The sequence below is a fragment of the Schistocerca nitens genome, chromosome 2 (assembly GCF_023898315.1).
Source record: "Schistocerca nitens isolate TAMUIC-IGC-003100 chromosome 2, iqSchNite1.1, whole genome shotgun sequence".
In the NCBI taxonomy this organism is placed as follows: domain Eukaryota; kingdom Metazoa; phylum Arthropoda; class Insecta; order Orthoptera; family Acrididae; genus Schistocerca; species Schistocerca nitens.
The window spans coordinates 715,720,900-715,747,582 of record NC_064615.1 but is presented as its reverse complement, the minus strand read 5'-3'; the positions used below and the strand labels follow the sequence as shown (position 1 = coordinate 715,747,582).

The window sequence follows — 26,683 nt, the reverse complement described above, 5'->3', positions numbered from 1 at the left end:
GAATCGATCAGCTGGGAAATCCTCAAAAGAAAATGAAAGAGAGGAGGAAGTGAGTAGAGAAAAGCTAAGAGCGCTAAGTAATATGAAAACAAAACTCATGGAAAATGCTGAGAAGGAGGTTTCTCAGATTGAAGTAGTTCTATCACTAAAAACTACCTGCTTGTGACGTCATTTAATGTATATGTTCTTATCAGACTAGTATACTGCTAGTTCTTCCATAATCATTTTGCTGAATTTGTATTTGTATTTTATTCTTGGCTTTCTTTGTAAAAAGTGTTACTTTTTTACTGAAATACATAATGCTCTTTGTTTATGTATCTGCATCTTCCCAACAGCTGGTTGTTCGTAACATAAATGTTTATTAATAATGTTTTACTTTCTTTGAGTCTCATTCTACTTTTCCTGTAATTTTTTATTCAAATTACATTTAAACTTTATTCTGCTGTCAGCTCCTAATAGGTTTGTTTCTTGGTTAAAATAAACCATGTTCATTCAGAGGTTTTTTCCGTATTATAATCTCCATTATGTTCCTATACGTTGACCAAATTTGTAGATTTTGTCTTAAAATTGATCAAAATTAGTTAGGGACTAAGCACAATACGACTCTGCAAAAATAAAATATTGGTCTTAAAAACTCAAGGAATTTCTTTTAGAATCGCTGGGCGCCCTGTTATCATCAAGAAATTAATGAGAAAAATATGATAACTCTGGATCCTCCATTTCTTTTATTTTACTCATGCCTAAAAGTAGTCATGATAATGCATCTGGTACTATTTTTTATGGCCCTTTTGGATAGTTAACTTCTATTTGATGTTGCTGTAGGAATAGTATACATTGCATTGACCTTTCCATGAGGAAAGCTGATACCTTGTGATATGTATATATTGCTATGTTGGATCCCAGACTGTGCATTTGAAATTTTTGTACACACCATATAACAGCTAACAACTCCTCTATCGCTATTTAATTAAGTTCATGTTCATTGAGTCTGCTAGCAAAAGCTAGTGTTCTGTGGTTACCTAACTCAGGATTCTACTCACCTTGAAATAGTTTGTCTGCAGTACCAAGCTCAGAAACATCAGTTGCTAACTTGAAGACCTGATTCATCACAGGATGGAATGTAACAATTTTATGAAAAGGGTAGTTGATACTCACTATATATTGGAGATGCTGTATCACAGACAAGCACAAAAAAAAAGACTGTCAAAAAATGAGCTTTTGGCCAAAAAGACCTTCGTCAGAGATGGAACGTACACACACAAATTCACGCAGATGCAACTCGCACACATATAACTACAGCCTGTGGCTGCTGAGGCCACACTGTAACCAGTGGCCCATGATGGGAGATGCAACCAGGTGGTGGGGGTAAGGAGGCGGCTGGAGTGGCGAGGCAGCCGGATAGCAGGATAGGGGCGGGGGATGGCAAAATGCCGCTTATGGTAGTATACAGGGATGATGGGGGGAGAGGTTAGGGCAGCTAGGTGTAGTTGGGAGGTTAGACAGAGAGTAGTGGGTTAGCAGAAAAGGTGCAACGTATAAAGGCTGTACGTGCATAGGTGGAATAGAAGTCTATGTAGTTCTGGAATGGGAACAGTGAAGGGGTTAGAGGATAAGGATAATGATAATGAAGGTTTATGCCAGGAGGGTTACGGGAATGTAGGATATACTCCAGGGAGAGTTCCCACCTGCACAGTTCAGGAAAGCTGATGCTGATGGGAAGGATCCAGAATTGCACAGGCCGTGAAGCAGTCATTGAAATGAAGAATGTCATGTTGGGCTGTCTGATCAGCAAGGGGGTGGTCCAGCTGTTTCTTGGCCATAGTTATTCGGTGGACATTCATACGGACAGACAGCTTGTTGGTTGTCATGCAGCACTGTGGTTGCAGCTTGGCTTCTAGATCATGTAACTGGTTTCTTGGGTAGCCCTGCCTTTAATAGGCTAGGTGATGGTCGTGACCTGACTGGAGTAGGCAGTGGTGAGAGGATGCACAGGACAGGTCTCGTATCCAGGTCTGTTTAAGGGATGTGAGCCATGAGGCAAGGGGTTGGGAGCAGGGGTTGTGTAGGGATGGATGAGGATACTGTGTAGGTTTGGTGGGCAACTGAGTACCCCTGTGGGAGGGGTGGGAAGGATAGTGAGTAGGATGTTCATCATTTCAGAGCACAATGAAAGGTAGTCGAAACCTAGGTACATAATGTGATTTAGTTTCTCCGGTCCTAGATGGTACTGAATCACAAGGGGAATGCTGCTCTGTGTCCGGACAGTGGGACTTTGGGAGGTGGAGGTTGACTGGAGAGATAAGGCATGGGAGATCTTTTGTTGTACAAGTTTGGGAGGGTAATTACAGTGTGCGAAAGCATCGTTGAGACCATTGGTATTGACCATTGTTCGTCACTATAGATATGACAGTCACCGGTGGCTAGGCTGTATGAAAGAGACTTCTTGGTTTGGAATGGGTGACAGCTGCTCGATTGGAGATATTACTGGTCTTTGGTAGCTTTGATATGGATGGAAGTACTGATGTTGTAGCTATCTTTGATGTGAAGGTCAACATCGAGGAAGGTGGCTTGTTGGGTTTGTTGGGTTGAGTAGGACCCGGTGAACCAGTAGGGGAGGAGAAGGTGTTGAGGTTCTGGAGGAATGTGAATAGGGTGTCCCCACACTCAGTCTAGATCATGACAATGTCATCAGTGAATCTGAACCAGGTGAGGAGTTTGGGATTCTGGGCATTGAGGAAGAATTACTTGTTATGGCCCTTGACTAGGTTGGCATAGGATTGTGCCATGTGAATGCTCATAGCCATACCTTGGATTTGTTTGTAGGTAATGCCTTCAAAGGAGAAGTAATGTGGGTGAGGATATAGCTGATCATGGTGATTAGGAAGGAGGTTATAAGTTTGGAATCCATTGGACCTTCGGAAAGGTAGTGTTCAACAGTGGTAAGCTGATGTGTATTACGTATATTAATGTAAATGGAGGTGGCATCAATAGTGACAAGCTTGGCACCATGTGGTAAAGGAACAGGAACTGTGAAGAGTCAATGGAGCAAATGGTTGGTGTCTTTATATAGGAGTGTAGTTTGTAGGTAATAGGCTGAAGGTGTTGGCCTACGAGAGCAGAGGTTCTCTCAGTAGGAGCATGGTAACTGGCCACAATGGAACATCCTGCGTGGTTCAGTTTTTGGAATTTAGGAAGCATTTGGAAGGTAGGAGTGCGGGGAGTGATGTGGGTAAGGAGAGAGATGGTCTGTGGGGAGTGGTTCTGGGATGGGCCTAAGGTGTAGAGGAGAGACAGGGATCCTGCTGGATTTTTGGAGTGTGGTCACCGTGGCAGGGATTGTACATGGAGGCAGAGTAATCCTTGTGGTTCAAAATAACAGTGGTAGAGCCTTTGTTAGCAGATAGGAGTGCATGGTTGGGATCAATTTTTAGGTGAAGGATTATGGATCTCTTTTTGTGCGGATGTAAGGTTAGTTAGCTTGTTGGGGAATGATGGTGAGGCAAGGTCTGAGGCTGAGAAATTCTGGATAGTTAGCAGGGGGTGGCTTGGGGGGGGGGGTGGGAGATCACAGTTGGATGGACGTGTGAACTGAGTCAACCATGTTTCAACATTGATCTCTGGTTGAGTCTTATTGGTAGGGTTGGTGGTGAAAAAGTTTTTCCACTGTAGGGACTGGAAGAAGGAGAGAAGGTCTTTAACAAGTCCTGCATAATTTTAATTTGGGAGTGGGTCAGAAGGTGAACCTTTGGAAAGGACTGATACTTCCAAAGAGCAAATGCTTGTGGGAGAAAGGTTCATGACTGTATTTCAGGTCTCACTGGGTTCCTCATTGTATATGGTGGTGGGAGGGAGTTTTTGAGGATGAGGTGAATGTAGTAGGTCTGCAAGGCAGTGTTTGTCAGCTGAGAGGGGGATGTGGGGGAGGTTTGTAGGTTGTTGTAAAGATGGTGGATAGTGGTGGTCCAAGGTGGGGGCAGGAAGTGAACAGGGTGGAGAGTTTTTTGAGGTGGCATTGTGCATGTTGCTCTAGTTCCTAGAGGGCAAGGGTTTCGGTGTGTATATGGGATCCAGGAATTTGGATTTGCGTAGCAGGAGAATTTGACGGATGTAGAGGAGGTATTGCAAGGAGGTTTGGACCTGATTGATATGGTTTTGCAGGACTGTGTTGGCGAGGGTTAAGGACTAGCAGAATCTGAAAAAATTGAGGCCATTGTGGGAGGAAGGGTGGCAGCTGGAGATGGGTAATTTTCTGGTAAGGTCATTTGGGGGGGATTCCGTGAGACAAGAAACAATACAGGAATACTATGTGGGACTGGGTTCTGGCTAGGGATAAGGAAACTTTTCTGTATTGATGCAGGTGAAAGGGGCAAAGATCCATGGTAGTGGATAAAAATGCATAAACATACATAAATAATGTAGAAGTATGTACAAAAAATATTTGCAAAAATACACCCAAACATGTGGGAAAAGTCACAAAAAGGATGAAATGGATGGAGTAGAGGGTACAAGACGAAAACTGAGGGAGAAGACTGAAAGTGAAAGGCAAAAACCAAACAATCAAAGAAAAAATAGAGAGATTGTAATGAAGATTGTTGGTGGATAAGGTTGGATAAGTCTGAAGAAGGGGGATGGCAGATGTGACTAGTTAGGTGAAATTAGTATGTGCAAACTGGATTGGTGGGGAGAAAAGGGGGGGGGGGCAGGTTGGTAGGATGAGATAAAAGTTCATGTGGCACAGGAAGATACGGGAAATAACACACGACAGTGATGCAGGAAGAGTAATTAATTAGAAGGTATTGAATTAATCATGAGATGCTGCACCAAGAATCAGCATGGTCTTGTAACAGTCTCACAATATGTTTCAAAATCAATTCATTTACTAATTCTTGTTTAATGTTAAGAAATGCTTCTGATACTCCTTCATCCCATACCCATTTAGTGCATTGTTTTAATAATGACAGTACTCCGAGATAGTTCATCATTTGACCCTGTATGTAACAACTATAAAATCCAGCCAATCCCAGAAATGAATGTAACTGTTTTACAGTTCAGGGCAGTCTTTGATGGGTCTTATTCTTCCTTTGTGTGGTCTTATATGCTAAAAGTTCGAATTCTTCTCTTCCAAAATGCAGTTTCACTAATTAAGCTGTGATGCCCTTCTCAAGAAGCTTGTGTAATGTTTTAGTTAATAATGTACAAGGTTCTTCCCTCATTTTGGATAAAAAATCAAATCGTTCAAATAAATTATTAATTCTTGTAATAACTCTTTTTATCTAGTGCTTCATTCAGAGCTTGTATGAACTCTGATGCAGAAATGATTAATCCAAAGGATAATACTCTAAAGTGATATGATTTCCCATCACACAGGAATGCAGTGTTTTTTGTGAATTCTCATGTAACCTTATCTACCAGTATCTAGCCATCAGATACTTTCTTTGCTCAAACTTGGCTAACAACTCATCGGTACTCGTAGGTCCCTGTCTTTCTGCTTCTGTGTGTCTGTTTAATGTCCTCCCTCCTGGACAAGCTCACCCCTCTGTGGCTTTCTTAAACCTTACTTGGTAACATGTAAAAAAATGTGTGCTAATGGTAACATCTGTATGGGAGACTAAGATTACCAAAGTTTGCAATTTATACCCACTTTAGTGGATATCGAAAATAAATAGCAGTTTAAAAGCCTGATGAAATATTAATACTAATATTTTTACTGTGTTTAAATCATAATTTGCATTAAAATATTTAAAAATTATACATCTTTTTCTTCACGAAATAGTGTATAAACTTTAGTATTCTTTTGAAAAATTCAGAAAATGAAACATTAATGTTTCCAATGAAGAAGTTTGTCAAGTTGACATGTTTTCTCAGATATTTTGATATACATGGAAGTAAAGAAAAAAATTACAACTTTCTGCATATATTTTATATATTTTCATGGAGCAACTGGGTTTATCATATTTCACACACTTGCATGCAATCATTGTGTTGGATGTGTAGGGACAGTAACAACAGTTTTTTTTTTCTCTCGTCTAAAATGTCTATTTGTTGTCTTTTTGGTGGATGACCATCTCACTGCTCTTCACCAAAAATATTTGACATAGTTTTCCTAAGTTCATCCGGTAAGTTTGGAATCTGGAGCCTTCTCTGTGTATGTCTACTGATGGAGCTCATTCCAATGCTCTTCATGAACTCAAATCTTGACATTGTGCCCTTAGGTAAATTCAAGTCATAGACATTTATGCAGCTCACTGATACAGGAAGAAAAACATTGCCAGTGGCCACCTCCTCATTCGGTGGTCAGCTGAGTAGTTGCTGCATTTCACGTTTAGAGTGTATACGCCAGATTTTGTGGCATTATAGAAATGAATAATTTTTGGTTTGTTGCTTTTTTCATTGATATACGCAGAGTGGTGCATTGAAGAAAGCATCATAACTTCCGTAGATTTTATTGGAACAAAAGACAATAGCGTAGGATCTTTACTGAAACCATAAATTCTGGAGCCCTCTTCTTTCTTTGGATCTAGAAGAAACTCTTTTGGAACTTCTCCTTTGTTGGATTTATGAATTCCAATATATGTCAACTTGTTATTCAGCAGCTTCTTACTTAATTCAGTGGAGGAAAACCAATTGTCTGCTGTGATATTTCTATTTGTTCCAATAATAAGTTCAGCCAATGATTCATTATATTTTGTCTTAAACTGACAAACATATTTACCCTTTACTTCTGGTTTATCACAAAAAAAAGTCACTATGTTTGAATGTAATCCCATATAAATCATGTTGTTGTTTTTGTTCTGTTAGCAGAACAGATTCCTCGGTTTTGATCCTTATTTGCTCATTTAGTTCATCATGATTTCCTGCTGCTTTATCGTTATTCAATATTTAAGCAGTAGCAACTAATGACAACTCATTATCATCTACTAGACAGTTTACTTTAAAAGGGCACACCATATGTAGGATCTTCATTATTCAAATATAGTACTTTAGTATCAAAATCTAGTTTTACTTTATACTTTAATAACCAATCAATGCCAATTAATGCTCTTGATTTACAGCTTCCACAGCTGCTGTTACACAATATCTCAGTTCATTCATTGTTGTTGATAAGACATAAACAGTCTTTTATGAACCTCCACAAGAAATAATTACATACAGTCAGGTCTGGTGACCTTAGAGGCCAGTAATATAAGGCTGAATCATTTGGTCCAGTGCGGCCAATCCATCATTCCATAATTCTTTGATTTAAAAATTCCCGCACTTCCAGATTTCAGTGTGGTGGTGCCCCATCCTGTTGGTAAATGAAGTCATTTGAACCAGTCTCCAACTGTGGTAAAAGAAAGTTCTCAAGCATATCAAGATATGTATTTCTTGTAAGTTTTCTCAGCAAAGAAAAATGGACCATACACCTTTTCCCATGAAACTGCTCAAAGCCCATTAAATTTTGGAGAGTCCCTCTCATGTTGTATAACTTCATGAGGTTGTTCCCCACCCCATATTCTCACATTATAACGGTTCACCTTTTCATTTAAATGGAATGTTGCCACGTCACTAAACACTAAGCTTGGAAGAAAACTGTCTTGCTCCATCTTGCCAAGAACAAAATTACAGAACTCCACACGTTAGTTTGTCACCTTTACAAAGAGCTTTTATTAGAACTGAACTACCTAGCAGGAACCATGTAAAACTCGAATGTTTGCTCTTTCCAGCAGTATGCTGTTGGTGCACATATCTCAAATAACGTAATATTTATTATTTTTTTAAATCGGATGATTCTTTTTGATACACCTTGTATTTGTTACTTCTTTTGATATTCAATTGTATTAAACAAAACGTCCTAATTGCAACCAAATGAATTGACTATATATGTTCCTACCAATGAATGGATGCAGATATCGGTCCTACCTAAAGACTTGACAATTAATCAAGCAATCAAAATGAGTTTCAAAACCATATGAAAAATGAGCTGTACGCTTCACTCGGTAGTCATTGGGGTCTGCTCTATCACGTTTTGTGCAACAGCTGTATAATAGCTTTCTTCCAGTCCTTTGGAATCATTTCAGTTTCTATATTTCTGCTAAAAGTGCATGAATTCTTCTTATGAAGTCATCTCCTGTTTGTAACATTTCTGCAGCTATACAATCCTCTCCAGGCACTCTATTTTTGAGTGATTGAATGGTCTCTTGTTTCTTGAATTGTTGGCAGATGAGTGTCTGGATTTGGTACAGGTTTTTCAAAATGCAATTTTTCCATTGCAGTATCACAGTTCAATAAATTTTGAAAGTAATCAGCTAGTATTGTGCAGTTTCCTGTATTGTTTGTTCTAGTTACCCACTAATATGAGAGAAACACAGTTCTCGTGATATATTGCCAGATAAGTCCTCGTGTGAGTCTTGTAGAAATTTTGGGTGTTGTTTTTCTGGCCTATTTATATGAATCTGCTTCTGTTATGAATTGTTTTTTAAAGTGATTTTTGTATCTTCTGGAAGGACTCCGATCTTTCAGCTATTTGGCACCCATTCCAGTGATTCCATACTTTGGTTCGTTTAGTTCCATTACATGTTATGTTCCACCATCTGTGTGTTTTAATTTCAAGGCCGATGTTCGTAATGTCTTCAAAGCCTGGCCACTCCTTGGAATTTTGTTCTAGTATTTCTTGTATGTCACAAGCGAAAACCTCAGCATTTTCCTTCAGGGAGTCTGTATAAACTCTTTGAAATAGTTTCCTGTTAGGTCTGGATCTGTTTGTTTGGAACCTAATTTTGATATTTGTTAAGTAGTGATCTGAAACGACAATTCCCTTCTGTTCTCTAACATTTTGAATCTCATGCGTATTCTTTATAGAAAATGCCACATGGAATTACCCTAATAGTGAATTAGGTGACCTCTAGGTTTTCTTTTTTGCGAAGAGGTCTCGTAAACCTTGTAGGCATAAGACTCAGTTCAAATGAGTCCAGAAGCTTATTAGACATTCTTCATTCTTATTTGTCCTCTGATGCACTGGATGAAATCACACTATTGATCTGTATTTCTTCTCCATGCCAAGTTGTGCATTAAAATTGCCTAATAAGATTTTTACACTGTGTTTGAGAACCTTGTTTGTTGTTTCCCCTAGTATTTCTAAGTCTTCTACTCTGAGGATTTCTTTTTTTCTCACTATGACTGAGAGCATGAGCATTTATTAATGTTTATTCTTTGTTGCCTGATTCCATTGTAAGTACTGAGATTCTTTCACTTGGAACGTAAAGTTGATGACTGCAATAAGAAAAACAATTTTAGATTCAAAGGCAGTCGTAAGTACTGATAATTTGCCTTTACCCTTTATGGCTGGTTTACCTTTGAATACTGTGTAGTTCTTTTGAGTGGAAGTGGTTTTCATCTTGGAAACGTGTTTCTGGATTGCTAGGATTTGAGCGTGTAAATCAGCTGTTTAAGTTAACAGTTTTCAGAACAGTGTTGATATTAATTGTGCGTAAAAAGTTCACTCTGGTGCTGCTACTGCATCAGTAATAGCCTGGATGTTGAGCATATATTGTGCCTGGTGAAATATTGAATGTAAGGTGTAAGTAAGTCTATCTTGAAAGTATTTGTCCTAAGGAACTGAAGTGTGGATGATAAAAACAGTACAGACAAACAAGAGGTTGTGGGTGGTTTTTTTTTTTTTTTTTTTTTTAAGTGAACTGGTGTGGGGGTTAAAATTGTAGATGTCAACAGTTTGAAATGGGAATCAATTTCGGATGGATGTTGTTTGCATAGCTATGCAAAAGTAATGGGGCTTGTACTAGATACACTAGTGTGAAGAGCTGTGGCAAACAAAGTCTTTGGGCTGAACGACGACGACGGGGAGCAGGAGGAGAACAAATCAAAAATAATGTAACATATAGTAACTTTTAAGAAATCTCTTTAAAAATCACAGTTCTTACAACATGAAACCAAGTGATTAATTTCTTGTAAGGCAGATGGACACACTCCAATAACAATCCCAAATTTGGCATGTGATGCAAAGAACGAAGTCTTGCCAATACAATAAAATTTGCTGGTATTGATTTCTGCTGGACACAGGGCAACATTTGTTCATCAAGTAAAACCTAACCAAGAAGGATTGTACTGCATTTTACTGGAAGTGAGAAGTTGTTAAACAAGCGCTGTTCGCTACAGGAGTATGAATTATTAAGACATTATGAATATTTACACCCATAATCTCGTTATACAAAATAATGATCTGGAATCTCAACACTAACACAAACTTCAGGCACCTATATATAATATGAAACACAGTGGAGATGGTGCCAAGTGCTTAAAAAGTGATGACAAACAAACAGTTTTGCATGTGGAGATGGTGCAGTAAATATATGTTTCCTTCACTATGTGACTTAGGTAACATGGGTGCAGTGGAGCAGGCATGGACCATGACTGTTCTTATGAAGACCTTTGGTATGTCTGAAGACAGTGGCTAATGCGACAGGTGTATTCCTGCTTCAGGTCAGAACCGTGATGGCAAGATGGTCGTGATAAATTAGACTGTCATTGTCAATCAAAGCTCATAAATGAGAGCTGCTTTGGTACAAGGCAGAATTTGCTGCAGGGTGTCAATACAATTTCTTCCTTACCTGTTTCACTTCTGTCATATAAATATGTGGAAAAGTGACATCCAACAGGCCTTTGCCTGTTTATGTTAACAAACATATCTAATTACAGTTGGAAAAGATGCAGCAAATGTTGACTTTAAATTAATCATCTGGTCAGACGAATCATTATGCACATTTGTGAAGTGCATATAATGTTGAGTTCATGGGGACTACTACTAGAGAGAGAGTGTGCAGGAGCAATGTGAGATCTGTAGCGCTCTTCTGATGTTCTCAACTGGACCTTTTCTTTGAAGGTGCTGTACCGAGGCTTAATGTCTGTGGTTTCAGAAACCATCACCACATCATTGCTTGCAAGGTACCTAACACACAGAGAACAAGTTTCCAGAAGATTGGCAGCCTTGCTCTGACCGTCCACAACCCAGCGACCCAAGCGCCAGTGGAGACCACAGGCCGAACGGACCTGTAATCTTCTGCAAGACACAAGATTGAATATAGGTCTAGCTGTATCCTGGTGCTAAGTGATATTTAGAGCAGTGATCAGGCCACATCAGACCAGTTTGCTCAGAGTGAGGTTTCCTGAGCCAGGTGCCAATTCAGCAAGGATTCCATCAGTCAAGATTCTCACTCAAGAGCAGTCTCCGCGACATTCCTGTCATTTACGTCTGACTTCGAGACCCTTGGAGCTGCCAGCTGTGGACTAAGTTTATGTAGCCTTCTCACCAAAGAAAAGAGCTACTCTGTTGTCATATGCAGGCTTGTGGACTTGTAAATTTATTGCTATTCAACTTTCAAATCACAACACTCCAGATGTGGACAGTTTTGCTCCTTATGTGACTTTGTAAAAGTAAAGTATGTGTTTAATCAAGTTAGATTCTATGACAATGTAATCAGCCGTCAACTGTCAGAAGTACTAGTGTGCTGTTTCACGAAGTGATGTATTTTAGCCAGCCGGGGTGGCCGTGTGGTTCTAGGCGCTACAGTCTGGAACCGAGCGACCGCTGCGGTCGCAGGTTCGAGTCCTGCCTCGGGCGTGGATGTGTGTGAAGTCCTTAGGTTAGTTAGGTTTAATTACTTCTAAGTTCTAGGCGACTGATGACCTCAGAAGTTGGGTCGCATAGTGCTCAGAGCCATTTGAACCATTTTTGATGTATTTTATGCTATGTTTCAATCCACATCTGATTAGACATACTATTAATCTTTCATAAATAAACTTGTTCAATCATTGCTACATGGAAGTATTTTGTTCTGCCATCAGCAAACACATCAGAAAGGATAAACATTTTGAATTGTAATGGATTCATGTACTTGCTGGACAGTGAGTTTTCGTGTTTTACCCCACCACCTTATTGAGTATTAAAATACTACCAGCACTATTAATATGTGGGACTTTGCAGATTGGTAACCTGATGTTATATTCAGGTGGGAGGATTCTTCCACAACTGATGATGGCTCATTAGTTAAATGAAACCTTTCTGTCAGTTAACTTGTTTTTTATCTGTCTTATCAGTTTTGATTTATTTGTGAATCAGTTTCAAAATCCTGTGCTATTATCTTTGTTATTTTGGAGCTAAGGAAACTAAATAATATTCTTTCGCCTACTTGAAAATGTTTAATCAGTTAGTTGAAACTAACTGCAAAAATGAAGTGCAGCTTAATTGCCAACTGGAGTGGTTTTGATTAAATGATAACAATGACTCCTGCCTTCCCAGGATGTGAATTCTCCAGGATATTAGGCAAAAATTGTGCTTGCATGGCAGGGGGAACAGACAGTATTGTCCAAAGATCTGGAATGATCTGAAAAGCCATCTGCTGCTAATGCTACTATTAAAAATTTGTAAGTCTACATGAAACAACAAGCCTGACATGAAATGAAAGGGTCTTTGGTTACAGGTTGTAACCAAATCAAATTCACTAATGATCAGTCACCCTGACATTGTTCTTGAGCACATTCGTCTTGATTATTTTCTTAGTCGCATTCTCATAGTTTCTTGAAGCTGTGCCACTCCTTGTACCGTGTGACTTTCTTTCCATGTGCAGTGCATCAAGGACTGTTAAGAGAGCTCATGTCTATGCCAACTCTCTACAAAATGACATAGCTGCCTTTTTAGAGACTTCTTCTGTATTTGGTAATTCTTGTATTTAATGTTTACAACATTAGGTGACAAATCTCTTGTTACTTGGAACAATGTATCTGAAGTGAAGTCCGTAAGAAAAATGTCGTTTCTCCTTGGCTTCTTTCAATTTTTTCTGAGTCTTGTCATTGTAGACAGAAGTGTTTGCTCTGTACCTTCCAAAACACTGGCAAGCTGCAATTCCAAAGTATAAATGCCACCTCCCCACAGCAAGTGAAGACTTGTGGCAGCATTACATGTTACAGACATTTCGTGCTCACACTTCTCACATCATCTCTGCACAACCAAAATCAAAATGCACACAGTGGAAATTCTCTAGCTTTTTATACACTTACGAGCATCTTCAGTTGGCCTAAGAGTATAATAGTAGTAGCATGTTCCCATGCTACTCCTAAGAATCCTGTGGAGCACTGCAGACCGTCATATGGGATTGTTTCACTTTTGTTGACAAGTGTAGGTTATAACAGGCATGGGTGGCCGTGCGGTTCTAGGCGCTACAATCTGGAACCGCGTGACCGCTACAGTCGCAGGTTCAAATCCTGCCTCAGGCATGGATGTGTGTGATGTCCTTAGGTTAGTTAGGTTTAAGTAGTTCTAAGTTCTAGGGGACTGATGACCTTAGAAGTTAAGTCCCATAGTGCTCAGAGCCATTTGAACCATTTTATGACAGGCATGGTTAATCATTGATTTCTTCCTTCAACCAGAATCTTGTGTAGTCTATACCACAAGGAACTGCATCTGTTATTACGGCATGTGGGCTATTACAAAGGTAAGTCAATTATTATCTGCAAAGTAGTTATAAAATTTTATTGTGATCAAATAAGAAACTTACAAAAACATCATTTTTTGACATAGTCTCCTTCGTTTCAACGCACTTGGTCCATCTTTGTACAAGCTTCCTGATGCCCTTATAAAAGAAGGTTCTTGGTTGAGCTGTGAGCCAGAAATGTACCACTTCTTTCACTGCTTCGTCCAAGGCAAATCGACGGCCCCTTAATGCCTGTTTGAGTGGACCAAACAAGTGATAGTCAGAAGGGGCAAGATTGGGACTATATGGAGGATTATCCAGTACTTCAAATTTGAGTTTCTGGGAGTGTTTCTGCAGTGAGGGGCAGCAGTATGCAGACGGGTATTGTTATGCAACAACACAACACTTTTTAACAGCAATCCTTGGCATTTGCTTCGAATTGCAGGCTTTAGCCTGGGAGTAAGCATCTCACTGTAACGTACATTGTTTACTGTTGTGTCCCTTTCACCATAATGTTTCAGTACTGGACCTTTCTCGTGTCCCAAAAAACTGTAAGCATAAGTTTTCCCGCGGATGGTTGGGTCTTGAATTGCTCTTGCAAGGCGAATTTGGATGTTTCCATTCCATACTCTGCCATTTACTCTCTGGCTCGTAAACCGAGCGAGGTGGCGCAGTGGTTAGACACTGGACTCGCATTCGGGAGGACGACGGTTCAATCCCGCGTCCTGCCATCCTGATTTAGGTTTTTTGTGATTTCCCTAAATCGCTCCAGGCAAATGCCGGGATGGTTCCTTTCAAAGGGCACTGCCGACTTCCTTCCCCGCCCTTCCCTAATCCGATGAGACTGATGACCTCGCTGTCTGGTCTCCTTCCCCAAAACAACCCAACCCTCAGACTCGTAATGATGTATCCATGTTTCATCACCAGTAATGATCCTGTCTAAAAAGCTGTCCCCTGTGTTACCATAGCGATCCAAATATTTTTTGCAGATGTCGAAGCATGTTTGTTTATGCAGTTGTGTCAGTTGTTTTGGGACCCATCTTGCACAAGCTTTATGAAACCCAAGTCTGTTGTGGATGATTTTGTAGGCAGAGCTGTGACTAATTCGCAGATGATGTGCCATGCCACTTCATCAGTAGTTAATCACCTGTGTAAGAGAATCATTGCACGTGAACGCTGAATGGTTTCTTCATATGTGGCGGTAAACAGTTGGCCGGCTCCTCCATTGTGCGTAACACTTGTGCGACCATTTCGAAATTTTTCAGTCCATTCGTAAACACTTCGCTGTGGCAAAACACTGTTCCCATACTGTACCGAAAGTCTTCGATGAATATTGGCCCCTGATATGCCTTCCGACCACAAAAAAACGGATCCTTGAATGTTGCTGTTCTTTGGTGCAAATAGACAGAAGAGCAGCCATGATTAACAAAACGGCAGTGATAACAAAACTAACCTAGTAACTTGAAAATTGCAAAGATATAACAACAAATAAACAAAGCATGCATCATCAACATAAAACGGCAGTACTACCAAAATAAACAAAAATATAACTAGATTGCGGATAATAATTGACTTACTCTCGTACATGCTATTAGGATGATAGTAATTATTTTTATTCTGGTTAGGTCGTGTCACTGCTTATTCATTTCTGTTGGAAACTTTCAGAAAAATTTCTTTATTTCATGTGTGTTAGTGAGACACTGACAAACTTGGGAAAAGAACATACTCAACATAGTGACTCATATTCTCTTTCTTTTGTAGAAGAGGATTAATTCACAGTTCACACATGCACCAGCTCTGTCATGTAATTGAATGTTAAAGGGTTGTAAATGTATTCATGGTATTAATTACTGTTTAAAATTTATTTTCCTTTCCCATAATGAAAAATACCTCTTCATTTAATTAGTGGAAACATGGAGATTTTAATGAACCCAAGCAGCTAAGTGCACTAGAGTGCCTGCTGCTGTAAAACAGGGAGGCATTTCAGCCCTTTAATGAATTTATGGATTGGCAACAGGGGTCAGTGTGCCAGCCAGTTCGGATGTGGTTTTCAGGTGATTTGCCACATTCACTGAGGTAAATACAGGGCTGGTTCCCATGACCCATCTCAGACATACTATGCATACACACTTTGAAAGATTGTCACATATGACAATGCAATTATACTAGTGCAAACAGCAAGGGTACATGAATTCCTCCCTGGGTGGGAGATGGCAGTAGCCTATATGCAGTTGTGGTTGGTTCTTTTTAATTACCATGTTTTTGTATCTGTTACCATCTTAAATATACACGCTGAACAGACACGTCAAACTGGTTTCAGATCTGTTTTAATTCAGAAAGCTACCATTAATAATTTAAGGGAAAAATGACCTTTGTTTGGCTTTCTGCTTTGTACAATTCCAAATCATCTTTTGCATCTGCTGGTAAGTATCAAAATATAACAGAAACATGAATTTTTCCTCTGCATAGTTGATGACAGCAGTGCTGTATGTGCTGTCTTTAATATTAAATACCTGAGAAGCTCTAAATTTGAGATTTGATATACTTAAATATTTACGTGTATTTGTTTCAGCATGGACAGAAACTGTTGAGTTGTCAAGTGAACTGAAAGTTTTGCTGAATTTACCTTCTACTGAAAGGAAGATTCTTCAAAAGTTAAGTTTACTAGGACACGTTGCCCGCACTAGATTGCTGTTATTAAGGAAAAGTCTTCCTATCAACTTGGTGTGTGATGTTGGTCAGAGGGTGACACAGTCTTTTTCCTTAAAAAATGATGGAGCAATGCCACTGAATCTGTCTCTAAAGATAGTTGATGAGCATTTCAAGGAAGTTCACGATGACATTATACAAGTTGAACCAAAACACTTGGTGGTAACAGTGAAACAAAAATCATCTGTTGATATTATTTTCCAGCCACAACCGACATTAAAAAGTGTCCTCAGGTAAGTGAAAACAAAATTAAATAATTCATTTTATGCATGATAATTCTGCCATATTTATTTAACTAACCTTTTGTAGATTGCTCTTTGTTGAAATTCAACCAAATGGTCAACTGTTCAAAATAGACATTTATGGGAAAGTTGCTTCAGCGAAAGAACAACACATGGAAGGAAAGAATAAGAATCTTCCTGTTCAAATTAGGAATGATCCATGTTCACAGAAAGTCCTTTCAAGTAATGGAGTTTCCACACAGGGTGAGTATAATTCATCCAAATCATTTGTATTAATAGTTAACAATAGTACTGATCAGTCTTCTTTATTCTGCCACAATTTATTACCTCTTTAAAAATGGACACTATGCCTCTGTATAATCATATGTTCGTAATTACAAGTGTTATATGGAAAAATATTAGTGAATGATCTTCACAAGTCAAAGTTTAAGAACTAGGATGAAATAGAAATATAAACTTTCACGTAATATATGTTTGTCTGTGATGCTAGGTGTAGGTTGTTGTTTGTTGCACTATTTTACAACTCTCAAACAAATAAAACAAACTAATGTCAGTGCTTTGGAAGATACATCTTTGTCCCTCATTCAGCAGAGTATTAGAACATTGTTTTGCATTCTGAAGAAACACTCACATCGTAACATTCTGTATCTTCATTAATCATCTGCATAAATGACTGTACATTGTTCCAGAACTTAAAGAATTCTTTGTTACTGATTACGAAAGTTACAAATCGATAAGAATAAAAGATGTCAACAACAGAACTTACAGTAAAGTGGCACCAGGGATATCTTGACCCTTGAACTTGATCCGCTGACTGGATGTTGTGTGGGTCAAGTGTCACAGTGATGGTGACACTGCCAGCTGCTGTTTCAGTATGGTTTCTGTTGTGGAGAGTGGTCTGTTGGTGTTTGTGAAGCATGACTTGCCTATCCTGGACTTGTACTTGGAATGTTCGCGTGGTGCGCAGCGTGGTTTCAGGTAAAGTCTGTGCTGGTTTGATACGTTCAGTTGATACTTTCGATGGCGTGCCGTTGCATAATAGGTCTATGGTATCAATACCTCTGCTCAACACCAGAAAAGGGCCTATGTACAGTGGCAGTAGGGACGACTTGATTAAGTCCATTCACATCATCACATGTGAGCAACTCTTCAAATCTTTGTGTTCAGTCACCTGGTGGTTGCCATGGAGAGAAGAGGGCAGGCAGCGTACATATTATGCAGTGGTGCTTTAACTGCAGCAACAACTCAGGAAGTTCCTCTGTATCTGACAGTGATGCTGCCACTAAGTAGTCCACTGGAATCTGTAGTTTCATCATAAACCATTGTTGCCATGGACACTGTAATGTTGGGTGTGGACGTTGTTTGAAGGTCTAGCAGCATAAGGGTACTGTGTCTGTCCATTTCTCTTGGTGAGACATTAATGACATGTTCAAGGTTCTGTGCCACTGTTCTGACATACCATTATGGCAGGACAGTAGTTGGTTGTGTCATAACATGGAGAGGATGCCCAAAGCATGCAATCAAAGTATACACAAATGTTTTTGCCATAGTTTCATCGATATTTCTATTAATGCTGTTCCCTTCATCCACCTTATACAGCTGTCTGTGGCATTGAATAAGTATTTGTATCCATCTGACTGCAGAAGATGTCCTACAACATCAACATGAGTGTGCATGAATCTAAATGGTATACCTTTGAAGTTAACAATTTCAGCGTTTACATGACTGCCCACTTTACTTTATTGACATGGAATGTGGGAACTTGGCTACTTGCATGTGTCTTCCTTCATAGTAGTCCATGGGAAACAGTATGTAAGTAATCTCACAGGAATTCTGGCTTCTGGGTGAGAGGGGCCATGGATGGTCTTGAAGACCACCTTTTGGAACTTCTGTAAAATGTATGGTAATGGTTTGTCGCAAGAAATGTTGCTCCACTGGTTGAACTTAAGATTTGTACACTGGAATTAATTAGAGTTTGTCCTGTGGATGAGTCATTTAACAGTTATGGGTCCTTCGCTTGCCCCACAGCTAGTTCTCTATAGTCTATAATCTCTGACACTCCTTTCTGAATGTCAAGGTAATAGGTTTGTGATCTGTAAAAATAGTCAGTGGTCATGCTTTTATTTGTGGACAGAAGTATATGACTGCTTTGTATATAGCCAACTACGCCCTATCATATATGATCCAGTTAATTTGGGTCAGTTGCAGCTTCTTAACCCTTTGAACGGAACATCGGTCTGAGATACCGCCATAGTTGACATTAACAATGCTAACGGCGCTGCATTGTTCGTGAGGGTGGGGAGAAGCCCAGTAATCTTCAGTCGGGTCCCGAACCGCAGCTGGCCAACAACGTATTGTCGGCGCATGCATTGTTTTCAAGTAAGTAGAATTTTTGTTACGTATTGTCGGTCTGTGAGACCGTGTTCCGAAAAAATGCATTCCCCTCCCGGTCTGACAGACCGGGTGTTCCTAAAAGTGTCAAATTTTTGCCGGTCTCCCAGACCGGTGTTCCTAAAAGTATCACGCATTTGTCGGTCTGTATGACCGATGTTCCACTCTTTGAACTCTTCTGTTTTCTGTGTAGCAACATTTCATCTATTTGATTGAAATTTTTGCCACCACACGATGCTTAATACTTTTGTGTTCATAGAAGAACGAGAAAAAAGTGTAACAACTCGTATTTAACGTTTTAATTTTTCCTCTTTCCGTTTTTCACACACATTCTCCAATTTACCGCGCAAACTTATTACAGCGATAGAATTATCCCCATTAAATTTCGTTAAAACTCATTTTTCCCTTTTTCCTTGCAGGTTTACAATGGAAGGTCCGAAATATGTTTCAAATCGGTCGAAAAGAATTGTAGCCCTTGCACGCTCTCAAAATTACCTTGAAGAATCAGACTCGGAAGTGGATTCAGATGAATCATGCATTCCAGATGAGGACCTTACTATCCAAGATCCTCGCAATGAAACAGATAATGACGATGACTCTCCCAATGATGATGATCGCGATGATGAAACTATTCGAGAAATATTTGAAGTCGAAAATACCGCAGTTCGCGAAGAAACTGGAGAGCAACCACAGTCTGACATAACTTCTGGTGGAAGCAGACTAATCACTCCACAGAAGCCTGCTGATGTTGCTAGCTCATCTACGCGTTCTGATGACACTCTAGATGAGAGTCGTCTTCCAGTTTCTTACTACGGAAGAAACAAGTGTTTCACATGGTCATCAACTCCTGTTCGCTCTAAGACGCGAACAGCAGCATCCAATATAATAAAGGTACGGCTATCAAAGATACAAGGGCCTGCTCTTACCGTGGGGAAAAACCCACTCCCAGGTGAAGTGTGGCGCCTTTTGTTTACTGACGACATGATTGAGACGATTGTAAAGCATACTAATGAAAAGTTGGCCAAAATTCGTTCTGTTATTGAACTAAAAGAAAGTGTAGCTTACAGAGACACTACTGTGCAGGAAGTGAACGCTGTGATTGGAGTCACAGTTCTTTGCAGCATATTCAAATCTGCGAGGGAGCCTATGACCTCGCTGTTTTCCACTTCGGTCTTGGGGAGGCCAATTTTTCAATCAATAATAACAGAAAAGCGATTAGGAATATTGCTTAGGGCATTTAGATTCGATGACTCGAGCACGAGGGAACAGAGGGAAAAATATGACCCAGCTGCTGCCATTACAGACATATTTAATAAGTTTATTTGGAACTGCCAACAAATTTATAGCCCTGGAGCGCATTTGACAGTTGATGAAACTTTGGTGCCTTTCAGAGGGAGGGTTAAATTTCGTATATATATGCCGAATAAACCGGCTAAATATGGCATTAAGGTCATGGGTCTGGCAGATGCACACAATGCATATATTTACAATGCCTACATCTACTCCGGCAAAGGCTGTGATGGAGCCACACTTTCTACAGCAGAAAAGAAAAAGAGCATTCCCACGCAGTCTGTAATCCGCCTATCTAAAGGGCTGTATGGCACAAACAGAAATATTAGTTGCGACAATTGGTTTTGTTCTGTGGAACTTGCCCAGGAGCTACTAGCTCACAATTTGACATTAGTTGGGACACTAAAAAGAAACAGACCCCAGATACCAGCAGAATTTCAAGCAAGAAGCGATCGTGAAATTGGGTCCAGCCTTTATGGCTTTACGAAAGAAATGACTCTGCTTTCTTATGTCCCAAAAAGGAATAAGGCAGTCCTACTTCTTTCGTCAATGCATCATTCCAATTACACTGACGTTTCAAATGATAAACCTGAAATCATATCTTTTTATAACGCCACAAAAAGTGGAATAGACACGCTAGATATGAAGTGCAGTGTTTATTCTACTAATCGCAAAACAAGAAGGTGGCCGTTGGCTATTTTTTACCACATGGTGGCCATGGCTGGATCAAACGCAAGTATACTTTATGGACTTTTTGGAGAGAAGAAAACCGTATCACGTTTTGATTTCCTGAAAAGAGTTTCTCTATATTTGGTCTACGATTTCGTAAAATCCCGACTGGCAATCTCCAATCTGCCTCAAGAGCTACAAAGTATTATTTCATCTTTAGAAGAAGAGGCAGCAAAAGAAAAGCAAATCGTTAGCCAACGGAATAAATTTGTTGTTCGAGTTGATGAGTGTCCGACGGACACACTTGGTAAAAGAAAAACCTGTCGATTTTGTCCATATCAAAAAAAGAGGAAAACTGCCTACAAGTGTATTTCTTGCGAAGAACCAACGTGCTTGGAGTGTTCACGAAAAGTGTGCAAGACTTGTGCAATTAAAAATAAAAGTTAAATTTTTTCTTTGCATTACATTTTAGTATTCATTTTCTTTGTGTTGTAACTATAATAATGTAAAAAAAAAGTATTTCTAAAGGAGTAATGTGTAAACAACAAAACACTGCAAATTAAAGTTTTTCCTAGTAATAAACTTGAATTTACTGGTATTTTAACAAATATTATGGTTCAAAAACCTATTATTATGTTTAATTACACCTTAAAGAGAGAGAGAAGCAACGTAGAAGTGCGGAAAAGTCATAAAAATAGAGAAAAATACACTTTAAATGTCCTAGCGGTCTAGCAGACCGATGTTCCATCTTACCGCCGAGTAAAAGATGTTCCGGTTAGAGGGTTAAACCCATACCTCCAGTTTTCTTTTGGCGGTATGCTTTCGCTTTGTTAATTGAAAGTAGCAAACCTGTAGAGTACGTTTATATAGATAGGTGGCGTGTTCTCTCGGACATGTGTGACAGAACAGACACCATTCGTTATGGAGCAGCTAATGCATTTGTAGTTTCAGAGAATAAACATAAACAATTGGAACAGTAGAATAAAGGAACAGTTGCATCACACATTGTCCCATATAACACTTCCATGCATAATACAGTAAAAAAAAATTGTCATTATTTTTGTATGAACCCAGAACTAAAGCACGTGAAAACGCTGCTCAATCTCGCTCGCTTCTCGCTGAGTATGCAGCTCATTATCGCTGGCACAGAGGTGTGAGGTGGGGATGACTGACGTCACGCTACGATACTGACAAGGGAACCTCCCCATCGCACCCCCCTCAGATTTTGTTATAAGTTGGCACAGTGGATAGGCCTTCAAAAACTGGATACAGATCAATCGAGAAAACAGGAAGAAGTTGTGTGGAACTACGAAAAAAATAAGCAAAATATACGAACTGAGTAGTCCATGTGAAACATAAGCAACTTAAAGGATATTATGACCTCAGGAGCGCCGTGGTTAGCGTGAGCAGCTCTGGAATGAGAGGTCCTTGGTTCAAGTCTTCCATCGAGTGAAAATTTTACTTTCTTTATTCTCGCAAAGTTATGATGCGTCCGTTCGTTCATTGACGTCTCTGTTCACTGTAATAAGTTTAGTGTCTGTGTTTTGCCACCGCACCGCAAAACCGTGCGATTAGTAGACGAAAGGACGTGCCTCTCCAATGGGCACCGAAAACATTTGCTCGCAAGGTCATAGGTCAACCGATTCCTCCACAGGACAACACGTCTGATATATTCTATATGACACTGGTGACGGCATGTGCGACACCTGACAGGAATATGTTGTCGACCCATCTAACTTCTACACTTGGGGAATGGGTAAAAAGATTCTTCTACCTTGCCGATTTAGGTTTTCTTGTGGATGTGATAATCACTCCCAAAAAAGTGATGAAAACATAAGAGTTTGTCACATGAACTGCAACAAATGAATGCAACAGTTTCACAGTCGCACAGTTTCCCCTGTGCTCTGTCAAAACATATGTTTTTAACGTTTTCAAATTTTTCCGTGTGTAGACCGTCAAATCCTGCATGTGTCCAAGCAAATCTGAACATGTCCTGGAATTTTGGAGAGCGAAGTTGATTATGTTTGAGTGCCCTAACTTTGATAATAGTCTGAAAATAAAAAATTTTTCACTCGAGGGTGGCTTGAACCAAAGACTTTTCGTTTCGCAGCTGCTCACGCTAACCGCGGGACCACGGCGCTTCAGAGTTTACAGTGCCCTTGATGCTGCCTATCTTGCGCATGGACTACTCAGTTTGTATATTTTGCTTATTTTTTTCATAGTTCCACACAACTTCTTCCTGTTTTCTCGATTTATCTGTGTTCAGTTTTTCAAGACCTATCCACTGTGCCAACTTGTAATTAAATCTGAGGGAGGTGCGATGGGGAGGTTCCCTTGTGAGCTGAGACGAGGATTGTCAAATAGGACACGTGCCGGCCCGTAACTGTGAGAGCGCGAGCTGGCGGAGAGACTCGCATTATCGTAACTTAGCGGTAGGCAGTAAATTGTCATGGGATTAAACTCAGCATGAGTGGTTGCTGAACCGGGACCAGTGCAATGACTACCATCACAAAAGATGTTGTGTTGAAGAAACTTGCTGATGGGACGTACATTCTGATAAATGAAGTGGGAGTAAGCAGTGGCAGTTCCAGTTGGGAAAAATTTAAGTTAAGCCTACCCAAGACATGCTACCTTCCCCAAGGACTGTAGCACGACATATTAAGGAATTGGCTGATCAAGTCAGGAGTGAACTTATTCCAGTAGTGAAAGATGCAATTGGTAAAAACCAGTGTTCAATGACGTGCGATCTGTGGACAGACAGTTATCGTAGGACCCATTGCCTGACTGTCACATCCAGCTACATTGATGAGTCGATGGACAAATGGAAACTAAAAAACATTTGACAGTATTGGATCACTGTTCATATACGCGACTATGTCGCAGCTGGTGAAAAAACAGTGTACTCTTAACTACAAGGTCTCCTGATGTTGCCACGACTGGTGAACATATCATTATGGAAATACATGAACAAATGGCAGAGTTGCAGATAACGTCCTCGGAACTAAGACAGGTTACTTTCGTTGCAGATCAGGGATCTAACACCAAGAAAGCACTAGAAGCACACAAACGACCCCCGTGTGTGATGCACTGTATTAATAAGCACTGAGGCACACATTCAATGAAGGTTTCTTAATGGACGAGATTCCTGCAGTGTATGACTCCATCCTGACTGTACATAAAGTGGTAGGCTTTATGAAACGATCTGGCTTAGTCGTGAGATTAGATAAAACCTTACACTATGATGTAGAAATCAGGTGGAACAGTGTGTACATGATGCTAGACTCATTCCATTCACAGAAAGATCAAATAGAGACTGTTTTGCGTGATTCAAACAAACACGAGATGATGGCGTATCAGAATGCGACTAAGGATAGCAGTATTAAATTTCTGAAGGTTTTCAAAGAGGCCACGGACGTTTTGGAAGGAGACAATGAGCCAACACTACCATTTGTAGTGCTGTGGATTTTGAAACTCGTAGGTCTCTGCAAAACTGGAGCCGACGCTGTGACAATGTGTACTAAATGAAAGGGTAAAACTGTTTATAAAACACAAAGTTCTAAATGAACTACATGACATTCATTACGTGGCAACGTTCTTGCATCCCTGTTTCAAGGAACTATTGGTTTTTCCCGAAGAAAGAAGAGAAAATTTCATCAAGATGTGCGAAAAATGTTAAATAACGTTGTTGATGCGAACGTAGCCAAAGATTTCATGTCTTCTCCCACAAAAAAATCTCAAAAGTGGCTAACACCCACCACAAAATCAAAAGATGAGGTTGAGAAATATATGAACATGGAGGGTCCAAACGATGAGTTCACACACCACCTTTCATGGTGAAAAACAAATACGTGTGCCCTGTCGAAACTCAGCAAAGACGTTTTCTGTATACCTGCCAGTAGCGCCTCAAGTGAAAGGAATTTTAGTAAGGCAGGTATGATACTGACTCAGAAAAGAAGTTGTCTAGATTCCGATGGCGTTAATGATATTCTCAACATCCATAACAATAAGAGAACCAAATAAGCTAAATTTGAAGCACAGAAGCAAAGGTAACTGACAACTGATTTTCTGAGCCGTGTACGTAATCAAATATAATATTGAAAATTGATAAGTAATGACTCCACAATTATGCTGTGGATATTACGTACTTCATACTAAGTAATGTAAGTTGTTGTATTACTGTGCTACTAACAGGAGAACAGACTCGACTGCAGTGCAATATCTTCAGAAATGGGACTGCTGAATTAAGGTTTCAGATTAATTTGTGAAACTATATTGTACATTATTCGTTTTGAGTATGCACACTTTCTTTTAATTAAATGAATTTATTATTGTGTACTGTGGTCGTTTACATAGCTTGAGTAGAAGAAAATTGGGTGTGTATAAGACGCGACTTCTACACTAAATAACAGAGTAATTTCAACGTACAGTTTAGCAGGTGGAACAGATCCCCAGCTGCTGCTTTAAATCGTTTTTCTTTTGGGTGCTATTGTATGACCGTCAGTACAACAGTCTTTGGTTTGGTCAGTTAGTTAAATGTTCGATAGATCATTTGAATGATTCTTTTATTGAAATGATATGGAAAGAGCGTGTTTTTTTCTCTGGCTACCACCTTTTCAATACACATTCATCAATGGAACAGAAGGAGTTGTCCAGGAGAAGTGATTTTTAAGTTACATTTGAAACTCACTTTGCTACCTGCCAGACATTTTTATTTTTAAATTGGATTTAAAACTTACTTTGCTACCTGCCAGGCATTTTATGTTATTGGGAAAGTTATCAAAGATGTATGTTGCTGCATACTGAACTCCTTCCTGAGCCACTGATAGCTTTAATAATGGGTGAGATCTTCTTTCCCTCTAGTGTTCTCCGTATGGACATAACTTCTCTTCTCAAACTGTGATGGGCTGTTTATGACGAATGTCATTAGCAAATATATGTATTTTGATGGCGCAGCTAAAATGCCAACCTCCTTGAAGGTTATTGTGCCTACATGATTTCCGTGAGTGAACATCGCATATTATTTTTACTGTTCTCTTTTGTGCAATCAATACTTTCTTTCTAAGAGATGAGTTACCTCAGAACATCATTCCATAACGCATTTCTCTTTGTTGAGTTCAAGCATCGTAGTCTTCATGTTATTTCAGCTATAGCATCAGGTGGATCCGGCTTTTTGTAGTTTTCTTATGTCTGTGGATGTAATTTGTATATTTTCAGTCAGAAAACACAGCATATAAAAATAAAATTGCAAGGCGGTGATGGTTAGCAGAAGGGTATCAAACAATAACAAACGGTAATTACATACAGTGATTAATACATGAAGCACCTCTGACCTCAAAAGGTGGTCATTTCCTTCAAGTGTTCCAAGTATGTAGCTACAGAGCCTGCGAAAGACTGTTCGTAAGTCCAAAGCACCTGCCTTCTTGAACATGCTACTTGTACAGAGTTGTTGCAGAAGTGAAAGACCTTTTATAGAACTAGGTCCTACAACAAAATAAAAATAAAACACAAAAGTTACACAATTAGCTTTGGTAGCAAACATTACAAAATTAACTCTGAAACAGATAATATGTTAACAACCTTGCCCAATTTGACGGCAATCTTTCATGCTAATTGAGGTCATAATAAATACAATGAACCATATTAAGTCGTCAAAGAGTGAAGAAACAATGGGATAATAAATCTTTAGTAAATAAAGAGGAAGAAATAAACAAAAGCATAAAGGCAATAAACTTCAAAACTAATTGCGCGAAAGGAAATCTTGTGTATGCGCAGTTACACATGAAATAAGAAACATTTGTAAAATGAGACGTCACTTTAAAAACAACTGTAAGTACAAAATGCACTCACACGAAATTCAACATTAATGTCTATGGTAGGCAAGAAAGTGGGTGGCTGGTTTTCCTTGCTACTGCAAGAAAT

At 39.5% G+C, this 26,683-nt stretch overlaps 1 protein-coding gene across 4 annotated transcripts in view; it reads left to right on the top strand.

Annotated features, from left to right (window-relative positions):
- Nucleotides 1-26,683, top strand: part of LOC126236887 (uncharacterized) — a 316,723-nt gene that overhangs the window by 245,275 nt on the left and 44,765 nt on the right. For all 4 annotated transcript variants that reach the window (XM_049946521.1, XM_049946522.1, XM_049946520.1 and 1 more), the window contains 2 exons: nucleotides 16,036-16,405; nucleotides 16,482-16,657. In XM_049946521.1, coding sequence (XP_049802478.1) covers nucleotides 16,036-16,405; nucleotides 16,482-16,657 — 546 coding nt within the window. The remainder of the gene's footprint in view (nucleotides 1-16,035; nucleotides 16,406-16,481; nucleotides 16,658-26,683) is intronic.